Source organism: Schistocerca nitens, chromosome 3 (genome assembly GCF_023898315.1).
Source record: "Schistocerca nitens isolate TAMUIC-IGC-003100 chromosome 3, iqSchNite1.1, whole genome shotgun sequence".
Taxonomy (NCBI): Eukaryota; Metazoa; Arthropoda; class Insecta; order Orthoptera; family Acrididae; genus Schistocerca; species Schistocerca nitens.
This window is the reverse complement of record NC_064616.1, coordinates 729873613-729898373: the sequence shown is the minus strand read 5'-3', so window position 1 is coordinate 729898373 and position 24761 is coordinate 729873613. Positions and strand designations below refer to the sequence as shown.

At 36.7% G+C, this 24761-nt stretch overlaps 1 protein-coding gene across 1 annotated transcript in view; it reads left to right on the top strand.

Moving 5' to 3' along the window:
• LOC126249408 (plexin-B) overlaps positions 1-24152 on the top strand; it is a 1292451-nt gene extending 1268299 nt beyond the window's left edge. Inside the window, exons 16-21 of the mRNA XM_049951062.1 lie at positions 1897-2245; positions 4911-5064; positions 7231-7416; positions 11563-11917; positions 18792-19155; positions 22373-24152. Of these exons, the coding sequence (XP_049807019.1) occupies positions 1897-2245; positions 4911-5064; positions 7231-7416; positions 11563-11917; positions 18792-19155; positions 22373-22480 (1516 nt within the window). The 3' untranslated portion in view covers positions 22481-24152. The remainder of the gene's footprint in view (positions 1-1896; positions 2246-4910; positions 5065-7230; positions 7417-11562; positions 11918-18791; positions 19156-22372) is intronic.
• The last annotated feature ends 609 nt before the right edge of the window (positions 24153-24761 follow it).

Below are 24761 nucleotides of genomic sequence, written 5' to 3'. Positions count from 1 at the left end.
TGTAACTGCTTTGGCGAAGATGAACTGGCAGTTTCTGATTACTTTCTGTTAAACACTGTTTAAATGGAGGCTGTATGATAAAACCTGACTCCTGTTCATCTGTTTTCTCAAACTGAGTGTGTCTGCCAATCTCTCTTAAAACTCGTTTTCTTTCCCCCTTCCCTATCCTAAAAAAGGCATCCCTCTGACACCTGTGACCACTGGTATTTTACCACTTATGCCAGTGTCCCCCCTTAAGTTTTCTGCAATCAACCCAGACAGTTTTCCCTTCCCTTTCCTATTGAGGTGAAGGCCATGCCTAGTGTAGTCCCACCTATCGATAGCATCCACAGGAATCAAACCAGTATGGGACCCTATATCCGTCCTAAGCAGCCACTCCAACTCCAAGTTCACCCTCCCTACGGAAGAGTTCAAATGAGGCCGATCATGGCGTCTCAACACAGACACAAATCCCACACTCGTATGCTTCGTTGCTGACGCTATCTTCACCAGGTCACTCTCTATGGAATATTCAGAGTCTCTGCCAGTGCTATTTCCCGGACCACCCACTATAACCACGGCATCCTCCTTTGTGAAATCCTTGCATAAAGCACCTGCATCCTCTGTTACCTGACCCAGATCTGCACTAGGCTTGAAAAAGTTTGTGACCTGGTACTCTGGACCTAGATTTTCCTGCAGTAGTTGGCCAACACCTCTACCATGGGAACTACCTAACAACAGAACTTTCTTTCTCTTTACAAATTTCCCTACCTTTTTCAAGTCCTTGAAAGCTTGTTGTGCCCTTTCTACAGCTTCAGCTACATGAGGCTCATCCGATTCTGACTGAGGCAACAGGTCAAATCTATTTTCAAGATTTATGACAAAGCTGTCTGATGCTCTCCTTTGCCTGTTCCCCCTATTACCTGTTGCCACTTCCCACCTCTGTTCACCCTTCTCCCTCTTTAACCTGTCCAGATCCTCCCTTGCCTTGTCTAGGTCAGCTTGAAGAGCTGCAATTTTCCCTTCCTGTTCCAGTATTTTCCTATCTCTACTGCAGATCCTACAATACCACTGGTGAGCCTCATTTATGTCCCCATTTCCCACGCCACTACATTCGCCCCAATGAAAGAAACTACAGCACCCATCACACCATACCCCGGAACTAACGATCCTACGGCATGTCACACACTTCTCACTCATGGTAAAAACAGAAATCGTATAAGCTGATTTGTGAAGGCCAAAATGTCTGCTTGTGTCTGTGTATGTGCGGATGGATATGTGTGTGTGTGTACGAGTGTATACCTGTCCTTTTTTCCCCCTAAGGTAAGTCTTTCCGCTCCCGGGACTGGAATGACTCCTTACCCTCTCCCTTAAACCCACATCCTTTCGTCTTTCCCTCTCCTTCCCTCTTTCCTGATGAAGCAACCGTTTGTTGCGAAAGCTTGAATTTCGTGTGTATGTTTGTGTTTGTGTGTCTATCGACCTGCCAGCACTTTCGTTTGGTAAGTCACATCAGATATAAATATGTAGACATGAAGAATAAGATGTAGAATGTTAATAAAGTTTGTTTTATTTAAAAAATCATAAGAGTTTTCAAATAAAATGTTTGGAGACATTACTTTTCAGTATGCCCTTGTATTATTATATGGTTTATCATTATGATGTTTGCAGTAAAATTCATGAGTTGACAGTTCTCAATACCACTTCCCACCTGAAGGGCCCCTAAGGAAAGAAAAGTTTTTCATAGTATTCATTTCCTACGTTTTGTAGTATTAATCAGCGAGTTCCCAGCAACCTGAATGTTAGCTGTAGGCACAGCCATATTGTGATGGAAGAATAGTTGTGTAATTTGTCTGGATTTTTTCTTTCAGTGGAACCTGTATTATGTCATACTGACAGTGTCTTCTTCCTTCACAGGGTCAATGTGGCTTCCTTATTGATGGTAGTTCTCATGGGGAAGATGGAATATGCAACTGACATTCTTAGAAGCTTGCTGTTAAGACTGATTGACAAATCTGTTTGTACAAAACATCCACAGCTGATGTTGCGAAGAACTGAATCTGTTGTTGAAAAAATGTTAACAAACTGGATGGCTCTCTGTATGTACAATTACCTGAAAGATTATGCTGGTTCTTCCCTCTTTTTGTTGTTTAAAGCTATTAAACATCAGATTGAAAAGGGGCCAGTAGATGCCATCACTCATGATGCACGATACTCACTTTCTGAAGAACGTCTGCTTAGAGAACAGATTGATCATGGAGTTGTGGTAAGTGTCTTTTGAGTAAGTTATGATGATATCAGAGTTGTCACAAGACAAATTTCTATTATACCTACCGCTACAGATTTTGTTTGTGTTTGTTCCTCATGATTTACAATTTACTAAATGTTTCTCTAACCATAGACTAGATGCTATTGTAAGTAAATGTATTGTATGGAGACCACTACTGTTTGACATGGTATCGGTACAAAGAATGACATAGCATTAATACAAAAATAGAAACCCATCTTGCATGTGAAAACTTGGATGCAGAAGATTTTATTTTGATAAGCCTTTGACTGCTACCATTGGCTCATGATGTAAATTCTGGAAATGTCCATACAAAATTATCTTAAAAATTTTAACTTGCACATCTTCATCCAAAATGTGTACATTTATGAAAGTAACAATGTAATGACAGCATATATCATATTTGAAAGTCATTTGTTGTGAAGATACTTTATGTGAGAAGGTTTTGGCAGTGCACAGCAGTACGTGCTTAACAGGAAGGAGTTCACATAATCAGCTGAACATGCAGCAAGCATTCATCTCATTCTTGTGGTCACAGGGTAGATTTTTTTAGTGGTATGAAGATGCTACTGCTAGCAAGACAGGAACTTACTGCTTGAAATTCTCAATGAACTTCGCTTGCCGGCCGGAGTGGCTGAGCAGTTCTAGGCGCTTCAGTCTGGAACCGCGCGACAGCTACGGTCGCAGGTTCGAATCTTGCCTCGGGCATGGATGTGTGTGATGTCCTTAGGTTAGTTAGGTTTAAGTAGTTCTAAGTTCTAGGGGACTGATGACCTCTGCTGTTAAGTCCCATAGTGCTCAGAGCCATTTGAACCATTTGAACTTGGCTTAGACAGCAAACCCACAGCTCTAATTAAGCAAATTCCAACAAACACTTATTCTACAGTGAAATTTGTAGATGTTTTGAGATCAAAAATAGAGTCAGATAGGAAGATGGTCTCTCCCCACTGCTCTTTAATTGCCTTCTAGAAAAACTCATAACAGGATGGAGAATGTCATTAGGAGAAATCAAAATCAATGAGGTCATTATATTAGGTTACAGAAGGGACAATATACAAATTGACTGCCTAGCATTTTCGGACAACTTAGTTATACTTTCAGTCTCAATGGAGACAGCAACATAGCTAAGAAAGACATTGTGGAGAAGGAAGCCATTAAAGGAAGAGTTAATAAGGTGCAAACAGCACACTACCTCACTAAGGATGTATATAATTAAAAAAAATCAATATCTTCAGTGGTTAACTTGGAGATTACTCTACAGTAAAACACCCAGAATAACTCTAAACACAAAGGCAATGATAAAAACACTGGTAATGACGGAAATAAAAGTACTAAGGAAAGTTTTGGGACCAGTTGAAGAGGAAACACCATACTGATGATGTTGTAATAGTGACATTTATACACATATTGAAAAAAAATGTAGAAATGATTAGGAAAAGATGATCATATCCAGAGGATGAATCCCAACAGACTGACAAAAAGGTTGTCCACTTATTTCAGTAAATTAAGAATGGATAGCACATGGTAAAAAAAAAAAAAAAAATGGAAGGGATATGGATGAACTCCAAACTACTCCACAAGATGTTGAGATAAATCTCCCACTCAGGAAGAAATTCCAAGATTCCAACAGTTCCCATGAAAAATGCAAGAAGGAGAAGAGAGAAAAACATCAAGAAATGATGATGGAAGTGTGGAAGAAAAGATAGGACAACAGTTGAAATTGGCCGGCCGCGGTGGTCTCGCGGTTCTAGGCGCGCAGTCCGGAACCGTGTGACTGCTACGGTCGCAGGTTCGAATCCTGCCTCGGGCATGGATGTGTGTGATGTCCTTAGGTTAGTTAGGTTTAAGTAGTTCTAAGTTCTAGGGGACTTATGACCACAGCAGTTGAGTCCCATAGTGCTCAGAGCCATTTGAACCATTTTGAACAGTTGAAATTACTGTAGTCCATAGTAGTTCATGATCAACATACCTAAAAGAAGAAGAAGTGAAGAGAACTCCAGTTGTTTGAGAACACTGCTCCTCTTATCATCATCAAACAGAGGACTGGTGGCAGTGTTTGATCCCAGCTTGACCATACAGACTGTCACATAGAATGTACCTAGTATTCTTAACTGATGAGCAAAAGGGGATTGATCCACAGAATTCTACTTTTTGTGTTGTACTGAACAGTGACTTCCCAATGAGTATCATTAAGTGGCAAGAAGTTAAAGTCCACTAGAAGAAAACACTGTTCTCTTCTCAGAAATAAATTGAGAGGTAATTAAGCAAGGCCACAAAAAGGACAAAGAAGTCAATAGTGTGTGTGATATTGTAAGAATTTATTTCAATTCAAGTTTTTCTCCTTCGTGAAAATATGTTTCTCAGCAGTTTTTGAATATTAAAATTATATCTTATAGCATCTTCCGTGGAAAATAGTTCTGGATATTTCTGGAGATCTCTGGGAATATGAAGACATGGTTACAATTAGTATTTGAAGTTCCCTTATTAATTTTGCCAGTACCTAATAAGACAAATATCATTTTGTAGTAGGGTAATGTACATAATTTTGTGACGCTATCTCATCACAAGTTAGTCTAAGCTGCAAATTGCTTTTGCTTTTGAAGTTCATCATTTTTTAACTAATACTTGTTTCTGTTTATTTCAGACTCTCCATGTTGTACAGGACGAGATAGATGAAAAGATTCAATGTAAAGTTTTAGACTGTGACACTATAAGTCAAGTTAAATCCAAAATATTAGATGCACTTTACAAGAATACTCCCTTCTCACTGAGGCCATCAATCCATGAAGTTGATTTAGGTATGAAAAAAACACATGTTACCCATTAATACATGTTATACAATGCAATTAACACATGAAGAAAATATTAAATCTGCTATCACTCACTTTCCCCAGAACTTGATGAGTACTTGATGAAACTGTTGTAGGTTCATTATGCTAAATTTTTGGGTTCTCTTCCGCTAACTTAAAAAAAATTGTACCGTTAGGCTGGTGCCAGTAGACAAAATTTTCTAGACATGTGTGTTTCTTCAATTCACCATTTTCCTCTGCTTTCCACTTTCTTACTTACTTGTTTACTTATCCTGTAGTCACCAGCCATTTAGACCATGTGCTGCATCAGTAGTCAGTCTCCACTGTATTCTGTCTGTTTCTGTTTCCTTCCAGTTTTCTACATTCAGAGCTACTGCACCTTTCTTAATCTTGACCTCCCATTGCTTACTGCCCATTGGAGTCATCTGCTCTTTTGATATTGTAAAATGCTGGACTGATTCATGATCTCATAAATTTTGTTATTCTTTCTTGCCCTCCAAGTATCTCCTTCTTTCACTGGGTACCAAATCTTTCTCATAGACTTTTTTTCAAATGTAAGGAGCTTTTGTGTTCCCTTTTAGTTAGTGTCCAGTTCTCTGTGCTATAGAGGACATTGGGGCATATAACGGCATTGTAGATCTTCATTTTGGCAGAATATGATATAGCTTTAGACCTGAACATGTCTCTGCGATCATAGAGACAACTGTAGCCAGTAGATATTCTTTCATTTTTACTTTCAATAGCCATTTTTTTATTTTATTCCTAAAAATTTCATTACAATTTTTGATAAACAGATTTATTTACTTTTCCAAAGAAAAAGTATGCTATGTGTCATCCTTGTTAATTGATTCATCCTGCTCTGTTGTCTCAGGATACTGATTTATAATTTCACCCTTTTTGTTTATTGCTTTGTGCATGTTTTCCACTTCATATTTTGAGAAATATACGTTACTCATGAATAGCCTCTTTTCTTGTGTCACATGTATTTGTTTTTATATCCTGGTTTCCTTACTACCAACAAGTCATTTTAATAAGCATATAAAACAGTCATAAATGTAGTCCTAGCTGAGGGTCAAAAGTAAGTGAGAACGAGTAACTGTTAAGAGTTTTGGATTTGTTTTTAGTGTGAGGAGTAGGGTTAAAATCCCCTCTGATCACCCAGTTTTAGGTTTTCTATAGTATCATCTCAGATCATCTCTACAGTGATGGAATGTTAAACATTAGTCATCGTATGGGGATCAAACCCTGTGCTGTGTTGTTAGTAATCTGAGATTTCCCATCAAGCTACCAAACCATTTTCTCTTGATATGCCAGTATAAAATAAAGAACAAAATTGAAAATATATTGTAGGTTATAATTTTGTTGGACAAAGACTGAAATTCGAAGCAATGACTTGAGTGGCAAAGGTCTTACAATTTATTTATTTATTTATGGATTTGTCACAAACTTTATCAAAGGCTCACCTCACCACTACTTCAGTCTGCTATGTTTCCACAAATCATTATAATCATCATCCCCTTGAAATCTCATGAAGCTTCCTATTTGTTACTCTTGTTACTTGAGACCATTATCAGGAACACATTGGCTTCTAGCCACCATTGCATCTTGACAGTTCTTGCAAACACACAAAGTCTCCTTTTTTACCAACTCCAGGTCTTTAATGCCAAAAATTTTTAATCTGGAAATTTTTAACAGAGAAGAACAAAGATAAATTATTAATTTGAAATGAAAATTTTCATGTTGTTGGATAATAGATACAACTGTATGAATATTTACTTTAGTTTGAAATCTACAATTACAAATAATGCCAGATTTTAAGATAAATGAATAGTTTATGAAAAACAGTAATCATGCAGATAACCTAGAAATTTTTGCCTCATTTCATTTTCCATAAGTTGAAAAAAAACTTAGATCTCTTATTTCAATTTTTGTCAGAAAGGGGTGACAAACAAAGCTGAAATTGTAAGTTGTGATCTATACAAGACTGATCAAAACAACTTGTTCCATTTCTGTAGAAAATGAGAGGTTTTACTGATTTTCATATACATTTAAGAGATGCATTCTGTGTGTTGCTATGAACAGATGTATAAAATGTAAAGTCAGAATATATATTTTTCCTTTGTTTGTTACTCATTGTTAATTATTCACTTTTAGAATGGCGGCATGGGAGAGGAGGACATCTAACCTTGCAAGATGAAGATCTGACAACTAAACCACACTGTGGTTGGAAGAAGCTAAACACTCTTTCTCATTATGGAGTGAAGGAATCTGCTGTTATGTCTCTCATCACACGACAGAATGGTAGCTTCAGTGAAAACTGTAAACAATCCTGCCAGAACTGTAAGTAATCCTGGCACTGTATTTATAATAGTTGTCTGTCTTGTATGTAGTATCAATTGTTTTTATTTATGAATCAAGTACATATTGCACTTATATTTTCCCGATTGTTTTCTGTGCATAGACCACATTACATAACCCCTATCACATCACACAGTCACTGTTCAACATAAACTGTCCACCAACAGGCAATTAATTTTAGTCACATCTGCAAAGAAACTGTTTGAGTCCTGTCATGGTACAACAGAAATAATATTGATTACAACGTCTGGTTACATATTACGCCACAGCTTTCATCGATGCATGTTTGTTACATTTTACATATTTGTTTTCATAAGTAAAATACAAACCTGGGCAAAATAATGTAGCACCATAAAGAATTCATAAGAAAAATATGATCTTTGTCCATTACATGAGTAACGATGACAAATATCAATGGATAAGGTTGCAAAGTAATACAAATGTGCCACCTCATGAAAGAAATTTTGTAACTACACACTAAGCAGCACAAAAGGTGTCTTTATGTTATGGTATGAAAACAGATACACAATTGATACGTTTTGAGCTGTTACATACCATACTCATCAAATCTGAGGCTATAATTCACTCATACTGACTTCTACAGGACATTTTACATCAGTTACCCACTTAACCTCATCCCTCTCATTTCTCATGGATCTCATGCATGCTTGTTCAATGCTCTAAAAGGTATGGCTCTCGCCTTATTGTCTAATATATACATATATAATTCTCTCCAAATTATAGTGACATTTGTCCAAAAGCTTACACAGCCTTTACACAAACCACACTATCATGTATTTAAACAGTTAATACCAAAACCTCTAACAGAACTGAACTGGTGTTGACACTCCAAAAGACATGTCAAGTTACTGCTACATGGATCATGTTCTCATCATCCCATGGTATGTTATATATTCCCAAGGCTGATTTAAGAGATACCTAGTTATCTTTCAGTCCACTGCTTTCACATGTTGTCATAACCAAGAGACTATTCATTGCATGAGGAACAATTTTTGTAAAAATTGTTTTGTTTAAGCTGAATTTCATCTGTCTGAGCACCTGTCTGATGTCAGTAAGACATGTTACTGCAATTTGTTCAGTATGGTATATCAGTTGTTTGATGTATCAACAACTCTCTGTCTGCACAAAAGAGAGAAGAGTGCAAAGAATTCTGCATTTACATTAATTTGCATGCTATACCCTGTTTTCATGATGCTGTAGCATTATTCAGTCCTAATTACTGACTGCCAGTGTTTCAGAAATAAATAAAAATGCAAACAATCTCACATTTTGGAAAATTGTTTGTAAAAACTTCAAATATATCTTGGGTATGCTATGATCAGTTCTGGTTTGACAGCTGACCTATATCAATCAGCACTTTGCTTATTTGGTTATCTGTTGCTCAACATTTTCTCCATGTGTTCAGTAATTATCTTTCCTTATATCATCACTCATACAACTAATGTGTCTTCTTATCACATTACTTATTTATTTCATTTGGCAGTTGTTGTTGAACAGTTACAAATAAATACACAGTTCTGATACACTGACAGTTACAGACAACCAACAAAATAAACAAAACAAAAAAATAAAAATTTGCTCATGACACACCTTCCATGGATCTGACAAAAGCACTCAAGGGATAGTCCTATACTATATATGACACTGTTGGTGCTAGCCTGCTGCACTCATATATTGGAGAGTCTCCTCATCTCTATTTGTGGAGTGCAGCAGCAGTTCTTCCTGTCCCATGTTTGATACAGTCGAGTTTGTACTAAGTAACATAAGGAAATCTGAAACCCAAAAGATTGACAGCCTGCTCATTGACTCCCAAGAAGCTTTGAAGACGATCACACTCATTTTCAGGAAACTCTGGGATTGAAAGTACTGGCTAACAGGCTCAGTCATGCTGGAGAACCCTGAATAATGAGAGAGACTGGTTTCTCTGTATTCTTGCCCATAATAGAGTGAGAGCTCACTTTCTTCTTGTGTGAAGTGAGGTGATAATACTGAGCAACAGGAACCATGGAACAGGCTTAGGTTACAACATACAAGATACAATGTGCATGGCTTGTTGCATAAATTTTGCCCTACAATTTATTTCTCATAAGAGACTAGTCTACCCCAGCAGTGTGTTAAAGTACATCAGCAGCTGCGTCTATACTCCTCAGACCACTGTGTGGTTCATGGCATAGGGTACTTTTAGTTGTACCACATGTTAGAACTTCATCCCATTCCATTATTTGTGTATGGAGTGCAGCTAGTCATGCTGCCTGTATTTGAATATGTTCAGTATCACATGTTGGACTTACCTGTTATGCATGTTTGACCAATATTCTTGGATGTTTCATACATGTGTTTGTCAAGAAATCATCTTTGTAGACTGCTAATTTTCCCATTATTCTATCAGTGAAATGAATGAACTGAATGAAATCTACCGCCTGCTTTACATATGACCCACCTATCCATTTCATATTGCTACAAATTTTATATCCCGATATTTGCTTGATATGACTGATACCAGTTGTGAATAAATGATTTTTTAGTCATAGCATACTACAATTTTGCATTTTGTGAAGTTCACAATTTTACATTTCTGAACAGTAAAAGCACATTATGAATCTTTGTATCACTTTAAAATATTATTAAGATCTGATTGACTGTCTGTGCTGCTTCTGCTTCATTAAAGATGACAGCTTCATCTTCAAAAAGTATGTCCAGTCATTAATATACAACATGAACAGCAAGGTTCTCAACACAATTCCCCAAGGTAAGTTACTTCTACTTCTGTTGATGATTCTCCATCCAAGATAACATGTTCTGTCCTGCCTACCAAGGAATCCTCACCCCACACAAATTTTATTTGACACCCAATATCACAATACTTTTGTTAATACATATTGATGCCTTTTGGTTGCCAAGAAACACTGCATCTATTTGAATGCCCTGATCCATTGTTTCAGGATACATTGTGAATAAAGTTTGAGTTGTTTCTCACATGACCTATGTTTTGAGAATCTGTGTTGGTTACCATGGAAGAGGTATCTCATTATGTTTGAGCTCAGAATATCTTCTATGATTATACAATAAATGGATGTCAAACATACTGGAAAGGTGTTTTTTTGTAAGATCTACAATATATCATGGTTAAAAGGGACCAACTCAGTTACAAAATCTCTATGTAATCTGACTGGGACTTCATCAGGTGCTGTGGCCTTGTTCAGTTTCAGCTGTTTCTCAACACCACTGGCATTGACATCTCTATCACTCATCTTTGCAATAGAGTGAGAACTAAAATGTGTTAGTACTCCTGCAGCTTCCTTTAGAAAGTAGCATTTGGATACATTTCTCCTTTCTGCTTTTGTGTGCTATCCTCAGTCTCGTTTCCTGTGTCATCCATGAGATGCTGGAAATTAACTTTGGTGCCACTGACAATCCTAACATATAATAGGAATATCTTTCAGGTTTGTGAGAGATCTTTCAATAATATTGTGCTAGAGTAATCACTGAAGGCTTCACATATTGTCCTTTTGAAAGACCAACATTTTTTGTTTAGTGCATCTCTATATATAGACCTAGGCTTTACTTTACAGCACTTGTGCAGTAATAGCTGTTTCTATAAAAGTTTCTGTGCAATAACTGTATAACATGGAGAATCCCTCCCATCATTAACTGTTCTGCCAGGTACCGTACATGCATAGCTAATACTACATCAGCTATTCTTCTAAACTTAAACCACAGTTCTTCTAGGTGCTCATGCCCTGAGCTAAAGGTTTCAAGATCTTCCTTGAGACTGAACATATACTTTTTTTTAGTTTCCCTTTGTACCTCATTAAACATTTTTGCTATAATTGCTTCATGGTAATTGATACCAGTTTCACCATGCACATCCTCAGAGAGGCCAGGTTTGTTTGATACTGTTAGATCTAATAAGGTTCTGTCATAAGTGTGCTTCTAAATATAGCAAAAAATATTACTAATTGATGTGATAATTAATAATAATTGTAATACTGTGGGATCCCAAATGCAAATGTTTTTATATTGTTTTCCAATATAGAATAATAATTGTGAATCTTGTGGTTCTTGTTATAGAATGTGGCTGTTTTTCATAAGTTTTGTTTCTTTTAGGTACAGGGTCATTCTTCCCCAATTCTTTGTCACCAGTAATAACAGCAAATGGTGATATAGAATCAGGATCAAATGTGCGTGTGTTTCATTTAGTGAGAACAGTTGATGAGCACCATTACCAAAACAACAAAACATCAGAAAGAACTCATAAAGCCATTCCTGAAATTTTTCTAACAAGACTTCTGTCTACAAAAGGCACCATTCAGAAATTTGTAGATGACTTTTTCAACACTATATTGACGGCAAATGAAGCACTTCCTCCAGCAGTTAAGTGGTTATTTGATCTCCTTGATGATGCTGCTCGGAGATACAGCATTATTGATCCAGAAGTGGTTCACGCCTGGAAATCCAACAGGTATGTTTATACAGTTAACCTTTGTACACTGTTTGATGAGAATAAATGTGCCATACTAGAGAGGAGGTTTGAGGGTGGGAGAGAGGGGGGGGGGGGGGGAGGGAGTAAGATCTGTTCACTCTTCAATGTATGTGATTTTTAGAAGTGCAGGAAAGGTTTTTTCCTTAGTGAATAGATTGAGTATTACTTTTAGGTTTTATAGAAAACCCTTAGTTAACATGGTGAACATATGCTGCTTATCCCAGCAGAACCCAGCAGAAATTTCATGGACAGATTACTAAGTGACCAACATTATTTGCATTAATGTCTGTATCACTCCATGAAGATGTACCTATTCATCAGTATGTAACTGTCTGTCAATGATTGATATGTATAGTGCACCAAACATTTCACTTTAAATTTTGAGGACATACCAACTGTAGAATATCTGAAGATGCCAAGAGGAACCATTAAAAATAAATATAGTTATTGTGTTTTAATTGTGAAAGATGAATATAAAAATGCAAAGCTATTAACCTAAAACATGGTAAAGTTGTACTCACCTTGATTAAATAAATTAGTGGATGCTGAAAATTATTATAAGTCTTATATGTTTCACTTAGGCATTACAGGCCGTAGTTCAAGTGGTGGGCAGCACAATTCCATGCCTATTACATTTGTGACTGATTGGAAGCAATGCAACTTTCTTAACTTTTGGGAAACGAAGTGGCCAAAAATTTAGCCAATGACTATTTTGACTACTGTATTTACTCGAATCTAAGCCCCACTTTTTTTCCGGTTTTTGTAATCCAAAAAACTGCCTGCGGCTTAGAATCAAGAGCAAAGTAAGCGGAAGTTCTGAAAAATGTTGGTAGGTGCCGCCACAACTAACTTCTGCCGTCGAATATACGTAGCTCTACACAGGCATGCTTTGCAGGCACAAAGATAAATACTGGTGCCAAAACCTCTGCGTCAGTAAATAAATTAAAAAAAAGGTGGAAGACGAGCTTTTTTCTATGCCCCGAGACTGGCTAGACTGTTTGGGATGTTTGTCAATATGGCCAACTCTACGTTCTGAATTTTTTCCTACCTGTGACAAGTGATGGTTGCTAATAGGAACTTTCATGAATTGTGAATCATATGCAGTATTCTCTTCACCATAAGAATAATATGAATGTAAACATTTTGCCATGTATTCTTTCGTGTTTGCTGCTATCTCATTTAAATCCTGTCTGCCTAACAAACTACGAAACTAGAGTGAGACAACAGCAAATGCGAAAGAATAAACATCTCATGTCATGTTTATATTCGTATTATTCTTATGCCGAATAGTGATACAGTCAGAAATGAAGCACGGCAACTGACTAGATTTTTAAATCTAAGATGACTCTAATTTATATGCAGAATTTAATGTACTAAAGAGGCGTCTGCAAAGATTTCCAAACAGAGAAAAATTTTCACTAAACTCTAGTTCACATCTTCTATCATACGCAGTCTATTATTTGGTTCTCGTTTATCATTATCAAAGAAAGCAGCAATGTAAGTAACAACAAATAGCAGTTTCTTGCCATTGTTTCGCTAATGAGACAATTCCTCTCTTTTTTTATTGTAAGCAGTGGTAGCGTGCACAAAAGCAAGCCATGCCGCGAGTGGCGACAGGCGGTAAACACTCATTATCAGAATGCAACAAAAAATGCATAACACAGTACAATAATGCATTTTCAGCTTAGAGTGATATAAACACCTATAACAAAGAGAACGGCACTTATCATATCAAAGAAAAATAAGCAATCAATTCAAACCAGACGAAGCACGCGAAAAAGGAAAGGTAGCCGTATAAATACGGACGGAGTGCCTGACGCATAGCAATGGCTACCTGGTAAAGCTTAACTGCTAAGCTTACGACTCGAACCAAACTACTGTAGCTGTATCGTCCATTCATTCGACCTAAATTGTGTCTCATATTGCAATGGACCAACTTTGTCGATTTGGAGGTGCGGTGCAAAACTTTTCTCTGCCCTTGAATTTCGAGTCTCAAATTTCAGGTGCGGCTTAGATTCGGGTGCGGCTTAGATTCAAGTAAATACGGTATTTTGAGCACATAATGATAAGCTATAAATCAGGCAGATTTTAGACTAATTCTTTCTTAAGGAATTATTTTTCATGTCCTTACCAATTCGTCACTTCTGTGTAATATAACAGATAGATTATGCTGTCTTGACATATACAGAAGATGGATTTGAGATCATACGCTTTGTGACTAATAGCGTGCTTCAATTTTTTTATACACACACGATGAAAACAGCAAAGTGTTGAAACAGTTTTGGCAGAGTTAAGCTCTTTGGTGAAATAAAATTTATATATCACATCCATGTTCCATCTGTTCTGTTGTATTTCCAACCATTTCTCTTCATTTATCAGATGGATTAAAAAAAGGTTATGTGTCTGTGAACATTTGTTTATTTATATGCCTGCCATAATCTGGTAAGTATTTTTTTTCCTGTCCCGTCTTGTATTAGAAATGTATAATAAATCAGTTCCATTTTATCAGTTTCTGCTTTGAAGGTTACCTGTCTTTCAGTAGCTTATTTAGAGATGAATAATTTTGCTTCATGAATTGAGCATTTGATTCAAATTTCTCCCATATAATATACATATACATACATACACACATACATTAATCCTTGTTCCATAGATCATGAATACAACAATTCGTAATGATGTGGAATGTGTCACTTTAACATAAGTTTTCTTTACACAAAATAATAGAATTCATCTATTGAGTAGAAGGAGTTGTCATTCAGAAATTCTTTTAATTTGCTTTTAAATGTTGGTTGGCTATCTGTCAGACTTTTAATACTACTTGGCAAATGGCCAAAGATTTTCGTGGCAGCATTATTCACCCCTTTCTGTGCCAAAGTGAAATTTAATCCAGAGTACTGAAGATCATCCTTTCTTCTAGTGTTGTAGCTATGCACTTCACTGTTATTTTTGAATTGGTATAGATTATTAATGACAAATTTCATAAGTGAATATATGTATTGCAAAGGTACTGTGAATATCCCAACCTGCTTGAATAAATGTCTGCAAGGTGATCTTGGGTGGGTTCCAGCTATTATTCTGATTACATGCTTTTGTGCAATGAATACTTTCTCTCTTAGTGACGAATTGCCCCAAAATATGCCATATGAAAGCAGTGAATGAAAATAGGCATAGTAAGCTAATTTACTGATATGTTTATCACCAAAATTTGCAATAACCCTAATAGCATAAATAGCTGAACCTAACCGTTTCAGCATATCATCGATGTGTTCCTTCCAATTCAACTTCTCATCAATGCACACACCCAGAAATTTTGAGTATTCTGCCTTAGCAACAGACTTCTGTTCATAGTCTACATTTATCAATGATGTAATGCCATTTGCTGTACAGAATTGTATAGCGATATGTTTTGTACTGTCTGTGGGACTAAACTATTTTATAAAATAGCTGTTACTGAAATTTAATCCTGAACAATTAATGAACAAGGATAAACAAAATAAATTGGTATATGTGGAAATGTCAATATCCAGAAAGAGTGACCTAAATCAAACAAAACTTGGAGAAACTGTTGAACAATTTATAAACAATGTATAATTAACCCTTTGACTACTAGAGACTTGTTCTCTGGATTCCACACTGAGCGCAGCTTTGTTGTCACTGTACTGCTTACATAATATCACTATGTGTGCTGAGAGGTGGCATTCTGTTGCTATAAAATATGTACCATCCAATTTTAAGAAAACTATTTGGTGAAAAAATTTGTTTTTTGTGCATCTTACACTCTGATATCTTTGCTTGATAAAATACTGAATTTCTTTTCATTATTCATTTTCAAATTATGTAAAGCATTGTCTGAAATTGTAAAGAGTTTGCAGAGGTAAAGATATATTAGTAATCTGTGTATATAGTTGATTTTAGCTAATACATTGCTGTGTATGAAATGTAGATACAATATCAAAATTGTATTAGAAATTGAGACCCGGATGATATCTCATCTTATTTTATTCATGAGTTATTGGGAGTTATTGGTTTTTGTCTCTCATGGACAGTCACAGTGCAATGTGCCCAATTCCATCCCAATGGGAAGCATATGGTCATAACAATCATCATATTTCGTAAATGGATCAAGATATCAAAATAAAGTCTTTTGCAAATGACAGAATGCATAGACGCACACACATTGTATGATAAATATTTGAAAATTCTCCAAGAACCAGCAGCAGTGAGAGGTGGAAAACCCAAAGGCTGTGTTTAAACAGACCCTCAGCACTTGGGGACTGGCAGAGCATGATGTGTCATCCACAGTAGTCAAAGGATTAACATTATGCAGTTATGGTATACATGTGAGTCCAGCTGCACTTTCTCTCAGCTGATCAGAAAGGTCAGAACTCAGTCTACATTTACATTTACTTCTACATCTATGCACATACCCCACAAGCCACTGTATGGTGCACAGTGGAGGGTACGTTGTACCACTACTAATAATATCCCTTCCTGTTCTACTCACAAACAGAGCAAGGGAAAATGACTGCCTATATGGCTCCATACAAGCCTTTATTTCTCATATCTTATATTTGTGGTCCTTTCATGACATGTACGTTGGTGGCAGTAGGATCGTTTTGCAGCCAGCTTCAAATGCCAGTTCTCTAAATTTTCTCAATAGTGTTCCTCAAAAAGAATACTGCCTACCCTTCAGGGTCTCCTGTTTGAGTTCCCAAACCATCTCCATAATACTTGCATATTGTTCAAACCTACCAGTAACAGATCTAGCAGCCCGCTTTTGAAATGCTTCAATGTCTTCCTTTTACCTGACCTGATGAGATCCCCACTTGAGCAGCACTCAGGAATGGGTTGCACTAATGTCCTACATGCAGTCTCCTTTACAGATGATCCACACTTTCCTGAAACTCTCCCAGTAAACCAAATCTGAGCATTCATCTTCCTTACTACAATCATTATATGCTTGTTCCAAAGCCAAAGCAAAGAGCTGTGAAATAAAGTAAATGGAAGTGTTCCTCTTAAACATCAAAGGATCTAATATCAACATGTGAGTTCAAATGCAGCAGAATGATGGGTCACTGGGGAACAGTTACCCTATCAAGACTTTTTTGTTGTACTTGAAAAGCTGCTATGAATGTGATGCACGTGTGGAATGCAAAAATACAATAGTAAGCAATGATCACCATCTTGTCCATTTGTTGCAACTGAACATATACCTTCTTTTATAATGTTGACTTGGTACTGAAATACTATGGAGCTGTCTGCATTAACAGTTATGTAGCATTTGCTGTGAGCCTTATTGGTGAAGTGCATATCATCATATCAACTTCTGTACATGAAAACAGTAAATACCACATGATTCAGTGGATATCTCAATGCAGATACTAATTTGCAGAGCGGCAAAATGTAGTTTTTTTGGATGACTCCCACTTCAACCTCTCCTACATGTTTAAACACTACAGTGGTAAGCATAATCAAGGAGCCTTGTTTTGGGATGTTTGAGAGCCCAAGACAGGGCTGCTTCTCCAGACAACTCCACACATCATATTTTACAGAACAGTGCCTAGCTAAATGTGTGAGAAGTGTGCATGCTTTGTTCAAAGAACAATAGCTACAAATGCTTCCCTTGATACTGCCTAACATATCACCCATCAAACATATCATGACATGGGTGGTTAGTTGTTTATTCAGTGCTGACCTCTAGCAACCACTGTTGGTGCTTTGCAGACTCTAATAGAAACTGCATGTAGCAAAATCCCCACAGAAATATTGATTCCCTGTGTCATTCCATAACACTACATTTAGAGGATCTAATTGCAGCACGTGGTAGATCCTCACCACAGTGACTTCTCAAAGTTAGAAATCGCATACAATTCTGGAATCCTAATAATTTTTGTATTGACATATTGTGCTATAAAACTCATTCATCACATGCACCCTTCTGAATATTTCAGTTTTTTCAAATGTTAGTATATAAAAGACATTCAGTTAAGTAATACTGCAGAGAAAATGAATAATTTATTTACAGATCCATGCTTTCTTTATCAGATGAGATTAATTCATTTACACATAGTTTTCCATATTGTGGCAATCAGTAAAGCTCTTCTTAAGGGAATATTCATTAACAGTGACAATATCACCATAAGACATATTTAAATCTAATCTCTATAATAATCTTAATTGCTGTCTTAGTAATACAAATGATAAAATTTCCATGAGTGGGGGCTTCAGTAAACAATATTCATTCATTATAACATTTACAGCCAATACTGTCAATCTGTTGTATTTATTCATATCATTTGAGGGGATTCTGTTCTAACACCAAATAAAGAGCACACTAAAAGTCAGTGGGTACCAACCATGCCCTAAACTGTTTTCTCTTTTAAAACAAATTAATAACAAAAGGTAGTAATAATATATTTAGCCAGCAAAAATCTACATTGTCTTTCAAGATAACTATGGTCTTGAATTACCTTTCTCTAAGAACCATTTTTCCAACAACAAAAGTATGTATGTTTTGTTTGCCATATGAGAATGTAATAAATACACACACTTTGGAAACATTCCTGGAATCCTTGTTATTTCGAGCTTTCGTATGCACTTCTGATGGTTAATGATTGTAAAATGCTAGAAAGAAATGAAAAACTTTTTTATATTGTTGTCTACAGTATTTGTGAGAATTTATAACAATGGTGTTCCTAAAACTGTGACAGGATTGCACTTGAGTATGTGGAGGAAGATATATACCTGAATGATTGTTCCTTTCATTTTATTCAATCATAAAATGTCACCCAAAATTATGTTATTTTGTGAGTTTTAGGAATCTTATAATTTGTTTAAATTTCTTTTGCAGTCTTCCATTAAGGTTTTGGGTGAACTTCATTAAGAACCCAGATTTTATCTTCGACATCAACAAAACAACAACAGTTGATTCCTGCTTGTCTGTGATTGCCCAGACTTTTATGGATGCTTGTTCAACAACAGAACACCGTCTTGGGAAGGATTCACCCTCCAATAAGCTTCTGTTTGCTAAGGACATACCGCATTATCGGGAAATGGTTTCACATTTCTATTGTGATGTTCAGCTGCTTCCACAGATTACGGATCAGGAAATGAGTACAGCAATGCAACAGTTATCTGTGTCACAAGTTGGAGAGTTTGATACAGTGGCAGCACTCAAGGAACTCTACATCTATGTGACAAAATATAGTGACCAGGTAAATACATATATTATGAAGTGTCGCATATAATGTCTATGTCACATCAGGCACTGGTAATTGCACTGTTCCATGCTTTTAAGCTAAATCCTCATCATCATCACAAGACTGCACTTGGGAGTACTTAAGTATATAATTTTTAATCTGTTTTTCTGTGACATATAGACTGCTTTATCACTCCATCATCCTGGTTTTTTTATTGTAAATAAAACTGAAATAAATAATAAAACAAGTATTGTCACAGAATTCTGTTCTATATTAAGTAAAATATTGTGTGATGAGATAATAATTTAATATATAGAATAATATGTGTTAGAGTGTATGTGATCTAATACATTTCAGTCACTAAAATCTCCATGTCTTAAATTCCTTTAGATAAGGGCCAGCCACAGACTGCCAAACTTCACTTGCGCTGGGTAAGCAGGTCACATGCAGACCAAGGCTCGACCTGTGTTGGCTTTGCTTGTTACTTCCCAGAAGAACTTTGTAAAGTGTGACATTTCATTAGCATTCTAGTGTGGCATTTTTTGGTTGGCACAGCTCTCTTTAGTTTGGCAGAGTCATGGTGTCAGTGCTGTTTACCCTTTGCTATTTGTTTGTCGCATGAAGGATGTTCACAGATCCAGTGGCTGTTTGCACACAGCAAGGCAGTCAAGTGATCGATTGCTGCAAGCCTTCAAAAATAAAAGGGGACAGCAATGGAGGGATGCATAAGCAATGCATACTCCAAATTTTCTATGAAATGATATTACAATACTCCGCAGAAAGTAATGAAAGAGTAAAAAGTTACAATGATCAACAGACAGGTTTCGTTTTCCTGTACATCAAGAAGCACTTTGTGTTAAATTTGCAGGCATGCAGCATGTGAAGAAATTGGCGGTATGAATAGTAAAATTTCCAAAGTTGCATGCATTATTCCAGTCTCAATTTGCAACAGTTTTCAGTGGAATTTATTGAAGAATGTGTAGACTTTATACAGGGTGTTACAAAAAGGTATGGCCAAACTTTCAGGAAACATTCCTCACACACAAAGAAAGAAAATATGTTATGTGGACATGTGTCCGGAATCACTTACTTTCCATGTTAGAGCTCATTTTATTACTTCTCTTCGAATCACATTAATCATGGAATGGAAACACACAGCAACAGAACATACCAGCGTGACTTCAAACACTTTCTTAAAGGAAATGTTCAAAATGTCCTCCATTAGCGAGGATACATGCATCCACCCTCCGTCACGTGGAATCCCTGATGCGCTGATGCAGCCCTGGAGAATGGCGTATTGTATCACAGCCGTCCACAATACGAGCACGAAGAGTCTCTACATTTGGTACCGGGGTTACGTAGACAAGAGCTTTTAAAAGCCCCCATAAATGAAAGTCAAGAGGGTTGGGGTCAGGAGAGCGCGGAGGCCATGGAATTGGTCCGCCTCTACCAATCCATCGGTCACCGAATCTGTTGTTGAGAAGCGTATGAACACTTCGACTGAAATGTGCAGGAGCTCCATCGTGCATGAACCACATGATGTGTCGTACTTGTAAAGGCACATGTTCTAGCAGCACAGGTAGAGTATCCCACATGAAATCACCGGTGCCCCATTGAGCGTAGGTGGAAGAACGAAACTAAAATGAGCTCTAACATGGAAATTAAGCGTTTCCAGACACATGTCCACATAGTATCTTTTCTTTATTTGTGTGTGAGGAATGTTTCCTGAAAGTTTGGCCATACCTTTTTGTAACACCCTGTATATGACTGCAAAGTACATTGATTATGTCTAGGGACATGCCTGGAATCATTTTTCAATTTAAAATTCACTATTGTTGTATTTATGAAGGAAAAAGTAGCTCAGGAACGAAATCATAACATCTGGAATGGGCTGCAGACCTTGTACTTTAAGTGGAATTGACTGCACACTGCCCACAGTAAGATGTTGCAAGGTGATAAACATCTTTCCAATTTGATGGAGATGCATTTAAAAAGAGCATCATGTTAGAGAAGGGACACATTCTGATAGTACAGTCCAGTTCCCTAAGCTCACTGCCATGAAAGAAAATGCAAGGCTTGAAGAATTCATTGTGACCTTGAAAGAATTAGAAGGTTCACTTGCTATACATTTTGAGGACACTGCCAATCTTACAACTGTTTTTGAGCTGTTTTTAAGACCATTTGGTGTTTCAGTTGAAAGTTCCCCTGTCCATGTGCTGATGTAACTGATTGACCTGCATAGTTGAACACTGTGGCACTCATGCCAGGGCATGGCTTGCAAGTCAAATTCTTGGCTGACACTGCTTTAGCTGAAAAGACAAAAAAATTTTGGGAACAGATGTAATTATGATCTTAAGTAGTGAGTAATCACAGTCCATTGAGAATGTGCAGATTTGTACGGCACTTCTCTTATTGATCTTGTGGCATACCATTTGTTGTTTCTAAATAATTAGTATAACAAATAATTTTCTTCAACCTTGTGCTGTTCACACCAGAGTATGTGTAAATCATGAGCTATAGGAATGTGTTTGAATATAACTTCTCCTGCTCATGAAATTTTTTGCCACTTCATTTAGCTGAAGGTTCATATGTCAAGGGGTCTAGAGTGTCAGAAGTTGACTGCTGATTGTGATTTGCAAAAGATATGCCAAAACAACTGTGATGGGCTACCAATTTTCAAGTTATGAACGGCCCCAGTGAACATATTTGAAAAATCTAGGGTACCTTCAGCATATGACACAAAGAGTAGTCTCAATTAGATCAGTAAATACTTAATTACAGTATGTTCGCAAGTGAGAGGGTGGTGGTTTATGCCATACAAGGGGAGACAATGAACGTAAAAACAGTTCTACTACAGTTAAGTTGTGCTTTACCCAACATAATGAAAGAATGGCGAGAGCTCAAAGGCAGCAATTAGGAGCAATATAGAAAGTGGTTAAAGTTTGGATGGAATTCATAATGTCTCCAAGTCCTCTGAATGTAAATCATTTGTCAGTGTGAGTTTAGTAGAAAGAGCTCTTGATAATCATGGTGTAGTGAATAATGAGGTCACCAAGAAGATGATCTCACTTCTCATCTTCCCATATTATCTTTTCTTTTCATACCGGACAATCCCCCTTTCCTCCATCACTCTCTTTTTCCCACTTTCACTTTACTGGTAGTGTAATCAGCCACTGGATATACCTTGTATTAAAAGTAAATTGAATGTCATCATTCACTTTCTGCATTACAGATCTTGGAGGCTCTGGACACAGATCCTTACTGCAAGAAGATGCACTTGGCTCATAAGTTGGAAAATGTGGGCTGCACACTGGAGGGAGAAGAAACATCAACCTGCTGACAACGAGCGTCACCTGATCTCCTGCTGGCCAACCTCTGCTCAGAGTAGCAGAAATTACTGTGATAAGCACATGCTGTGATGTGAAGTTCACTGTTGGGATCAGGTGACTGGTGCATCCCAGTCTAGCCAACAACCAGAGTGCTGCAACTCTTTATAAAAGCGCAACAGTTTCCTAACGTTGAGTGCCTCGAAAATAATACTGCAAAAAAAGTGTCAAAATATCCTGCTGATGAACTAAATTTGTCAGAGGATCAACAGAGATATTATTTTAAATCTGCATTTTTATATATAGATGAAACTTGTAGAAATTGGTGATACAAAATTTTAAATTTGTAATTTGGTAAGTTGCTGGAAACTACTTGCCAATATTTTGTTGGATTTTGTTGAGAAGAGACCAGGTATTGACTGTCAAATAAGTGGAGTTTATATGACACATACATTTTGGCCACTGGCTGCGCTCAGTTTGTTAGCACAGAGTAGCCAATTTAGAGTTTAGCGGGATGTCACGTTAGCGGCCGTCCGTGGTCCACACTCTTGTACTGCTGTTACGAGACTGAGGCCTGCATTCTTTCAGCTGAAAGCCATTTTTCTGCAGGTTTTTTTTTTCCTTGTGGGTGATGATAATTTAATGGAAGTTGTAAGATGTGTAGGAGGCTACTAGTCCAGGAGCAAGAGATTGGAAAGAGAAGCCCCTACCATACTTTGCAATTTTACACAGCAGCTAAACTTATGTACTAGGAGAGGAGTCGGGACCAAACAAGGCAAACCTTTTTCTCACTTGTGTTGAAAAGATTATGAGATACCATGAAACTAATTCAGGTATACAGGTCTTAAGCCCATCCATTACTACTGTCCCTCCCCTCCCTTTTTGAATGGGGATTATAAAACAGAGTTAATTGTTGTGTATACTTTTTTATATGCAAAATATAATTGACAACTCATGACAATTATGTGTTTTTTATATTTGTTGCAAATTTCAGATTCTGTCTATCTCCCTTTTACACAAAGCTTTACAGAATCTCAATGAGCTGTAGTAATATGTACAGTTAAAATGCTGATCGAAAGAACAATGACAGCTTGTAAATCTGTGTGTTTGTGTTTCTGTTTAATGTACAGTGTCTTCTCTTCAATGTGGAACTAAGCTGTGTGCAATAGACTTTCAGGAAAGAAAATATCAAAAATGTTATTTTTGTAATTCTATTCAATTAAAACTGTTCCATCACATGAAATCATTCAATACCTCCTGTAGGGTACTCTTTCCTTGCATTTTCAGTGTTACTATTTTCTTTAATAATCAAACAATGTTCAGACCATTACTTTTTTTACATTAAAAATATTTTCTGTTGTCAGAAATGTAAATGCTCTTTTTTATGTAGACTCGGTGTAATGATCCATTAGAACATACTGTGATCCCCTATCCCCCATGTTCACACACATGTATCTCCTGTAAATTAATAAATAATTTTTTGAAACCTTTGCCCAAATACTCAAAATTATGTTTGTTACATTTGTACATTACAGATTCAGATCCTTTGTGTGATTCCAGTGTAATGGGATGTGAATGGCAGTGTTTAAATATATAGAATCAATAGTCACCTTGTACTGGACGTTTTCTGGTTAATGACTATACAATAAAATATGTTGAATATTTCATAAAATGTGGATATTTAAACTAATATTGTAAGAAAGTTTCATTTTTGTCAAACCTTTGGTTCCTTGTCCTCTCTGATTCACTGTGGTTTCACAGCAAGAAATAGTAAAGTGACTCATATAAATTGTAACTGGAGGGATCATTTTGCCCTGATGTCTTGAAAAGTATGATACAACAGTACAAAAATGATTGTAAATGGCTGTGGAGACTCTAGGTGAGAAACAAATAAGGTTTGGGGCAGATTTTGCTCCTTGATGGACAGAATAAAAGTTAGTTGACAGAGTGAGAAGCAAACTACAAATACAAAATACAACAGCTTCTACATGAGAAGTGTTCGAGGCAATGACAGTCATTACAAACTGTGATAAAAGAAAGCAGAACATATTAGAATAGTTCATTGTAAATTCTGCATTGGTAAGCACAAATGATTTGTTACACAACTAAGAAACATGGAATTTCAACATGTATTTTTCAAATTCAAAATAAATAAACTGATCGAATATTTGGAAACATACTAACTTTGATGCACAGTCTTTATGATTTAATATTAACTTTGCTATAAATTTGTTTAGAGCATGTATTTTAGATAGTAAAAATCATGCTTGGTCTATAACAGTAACACCAAATCGT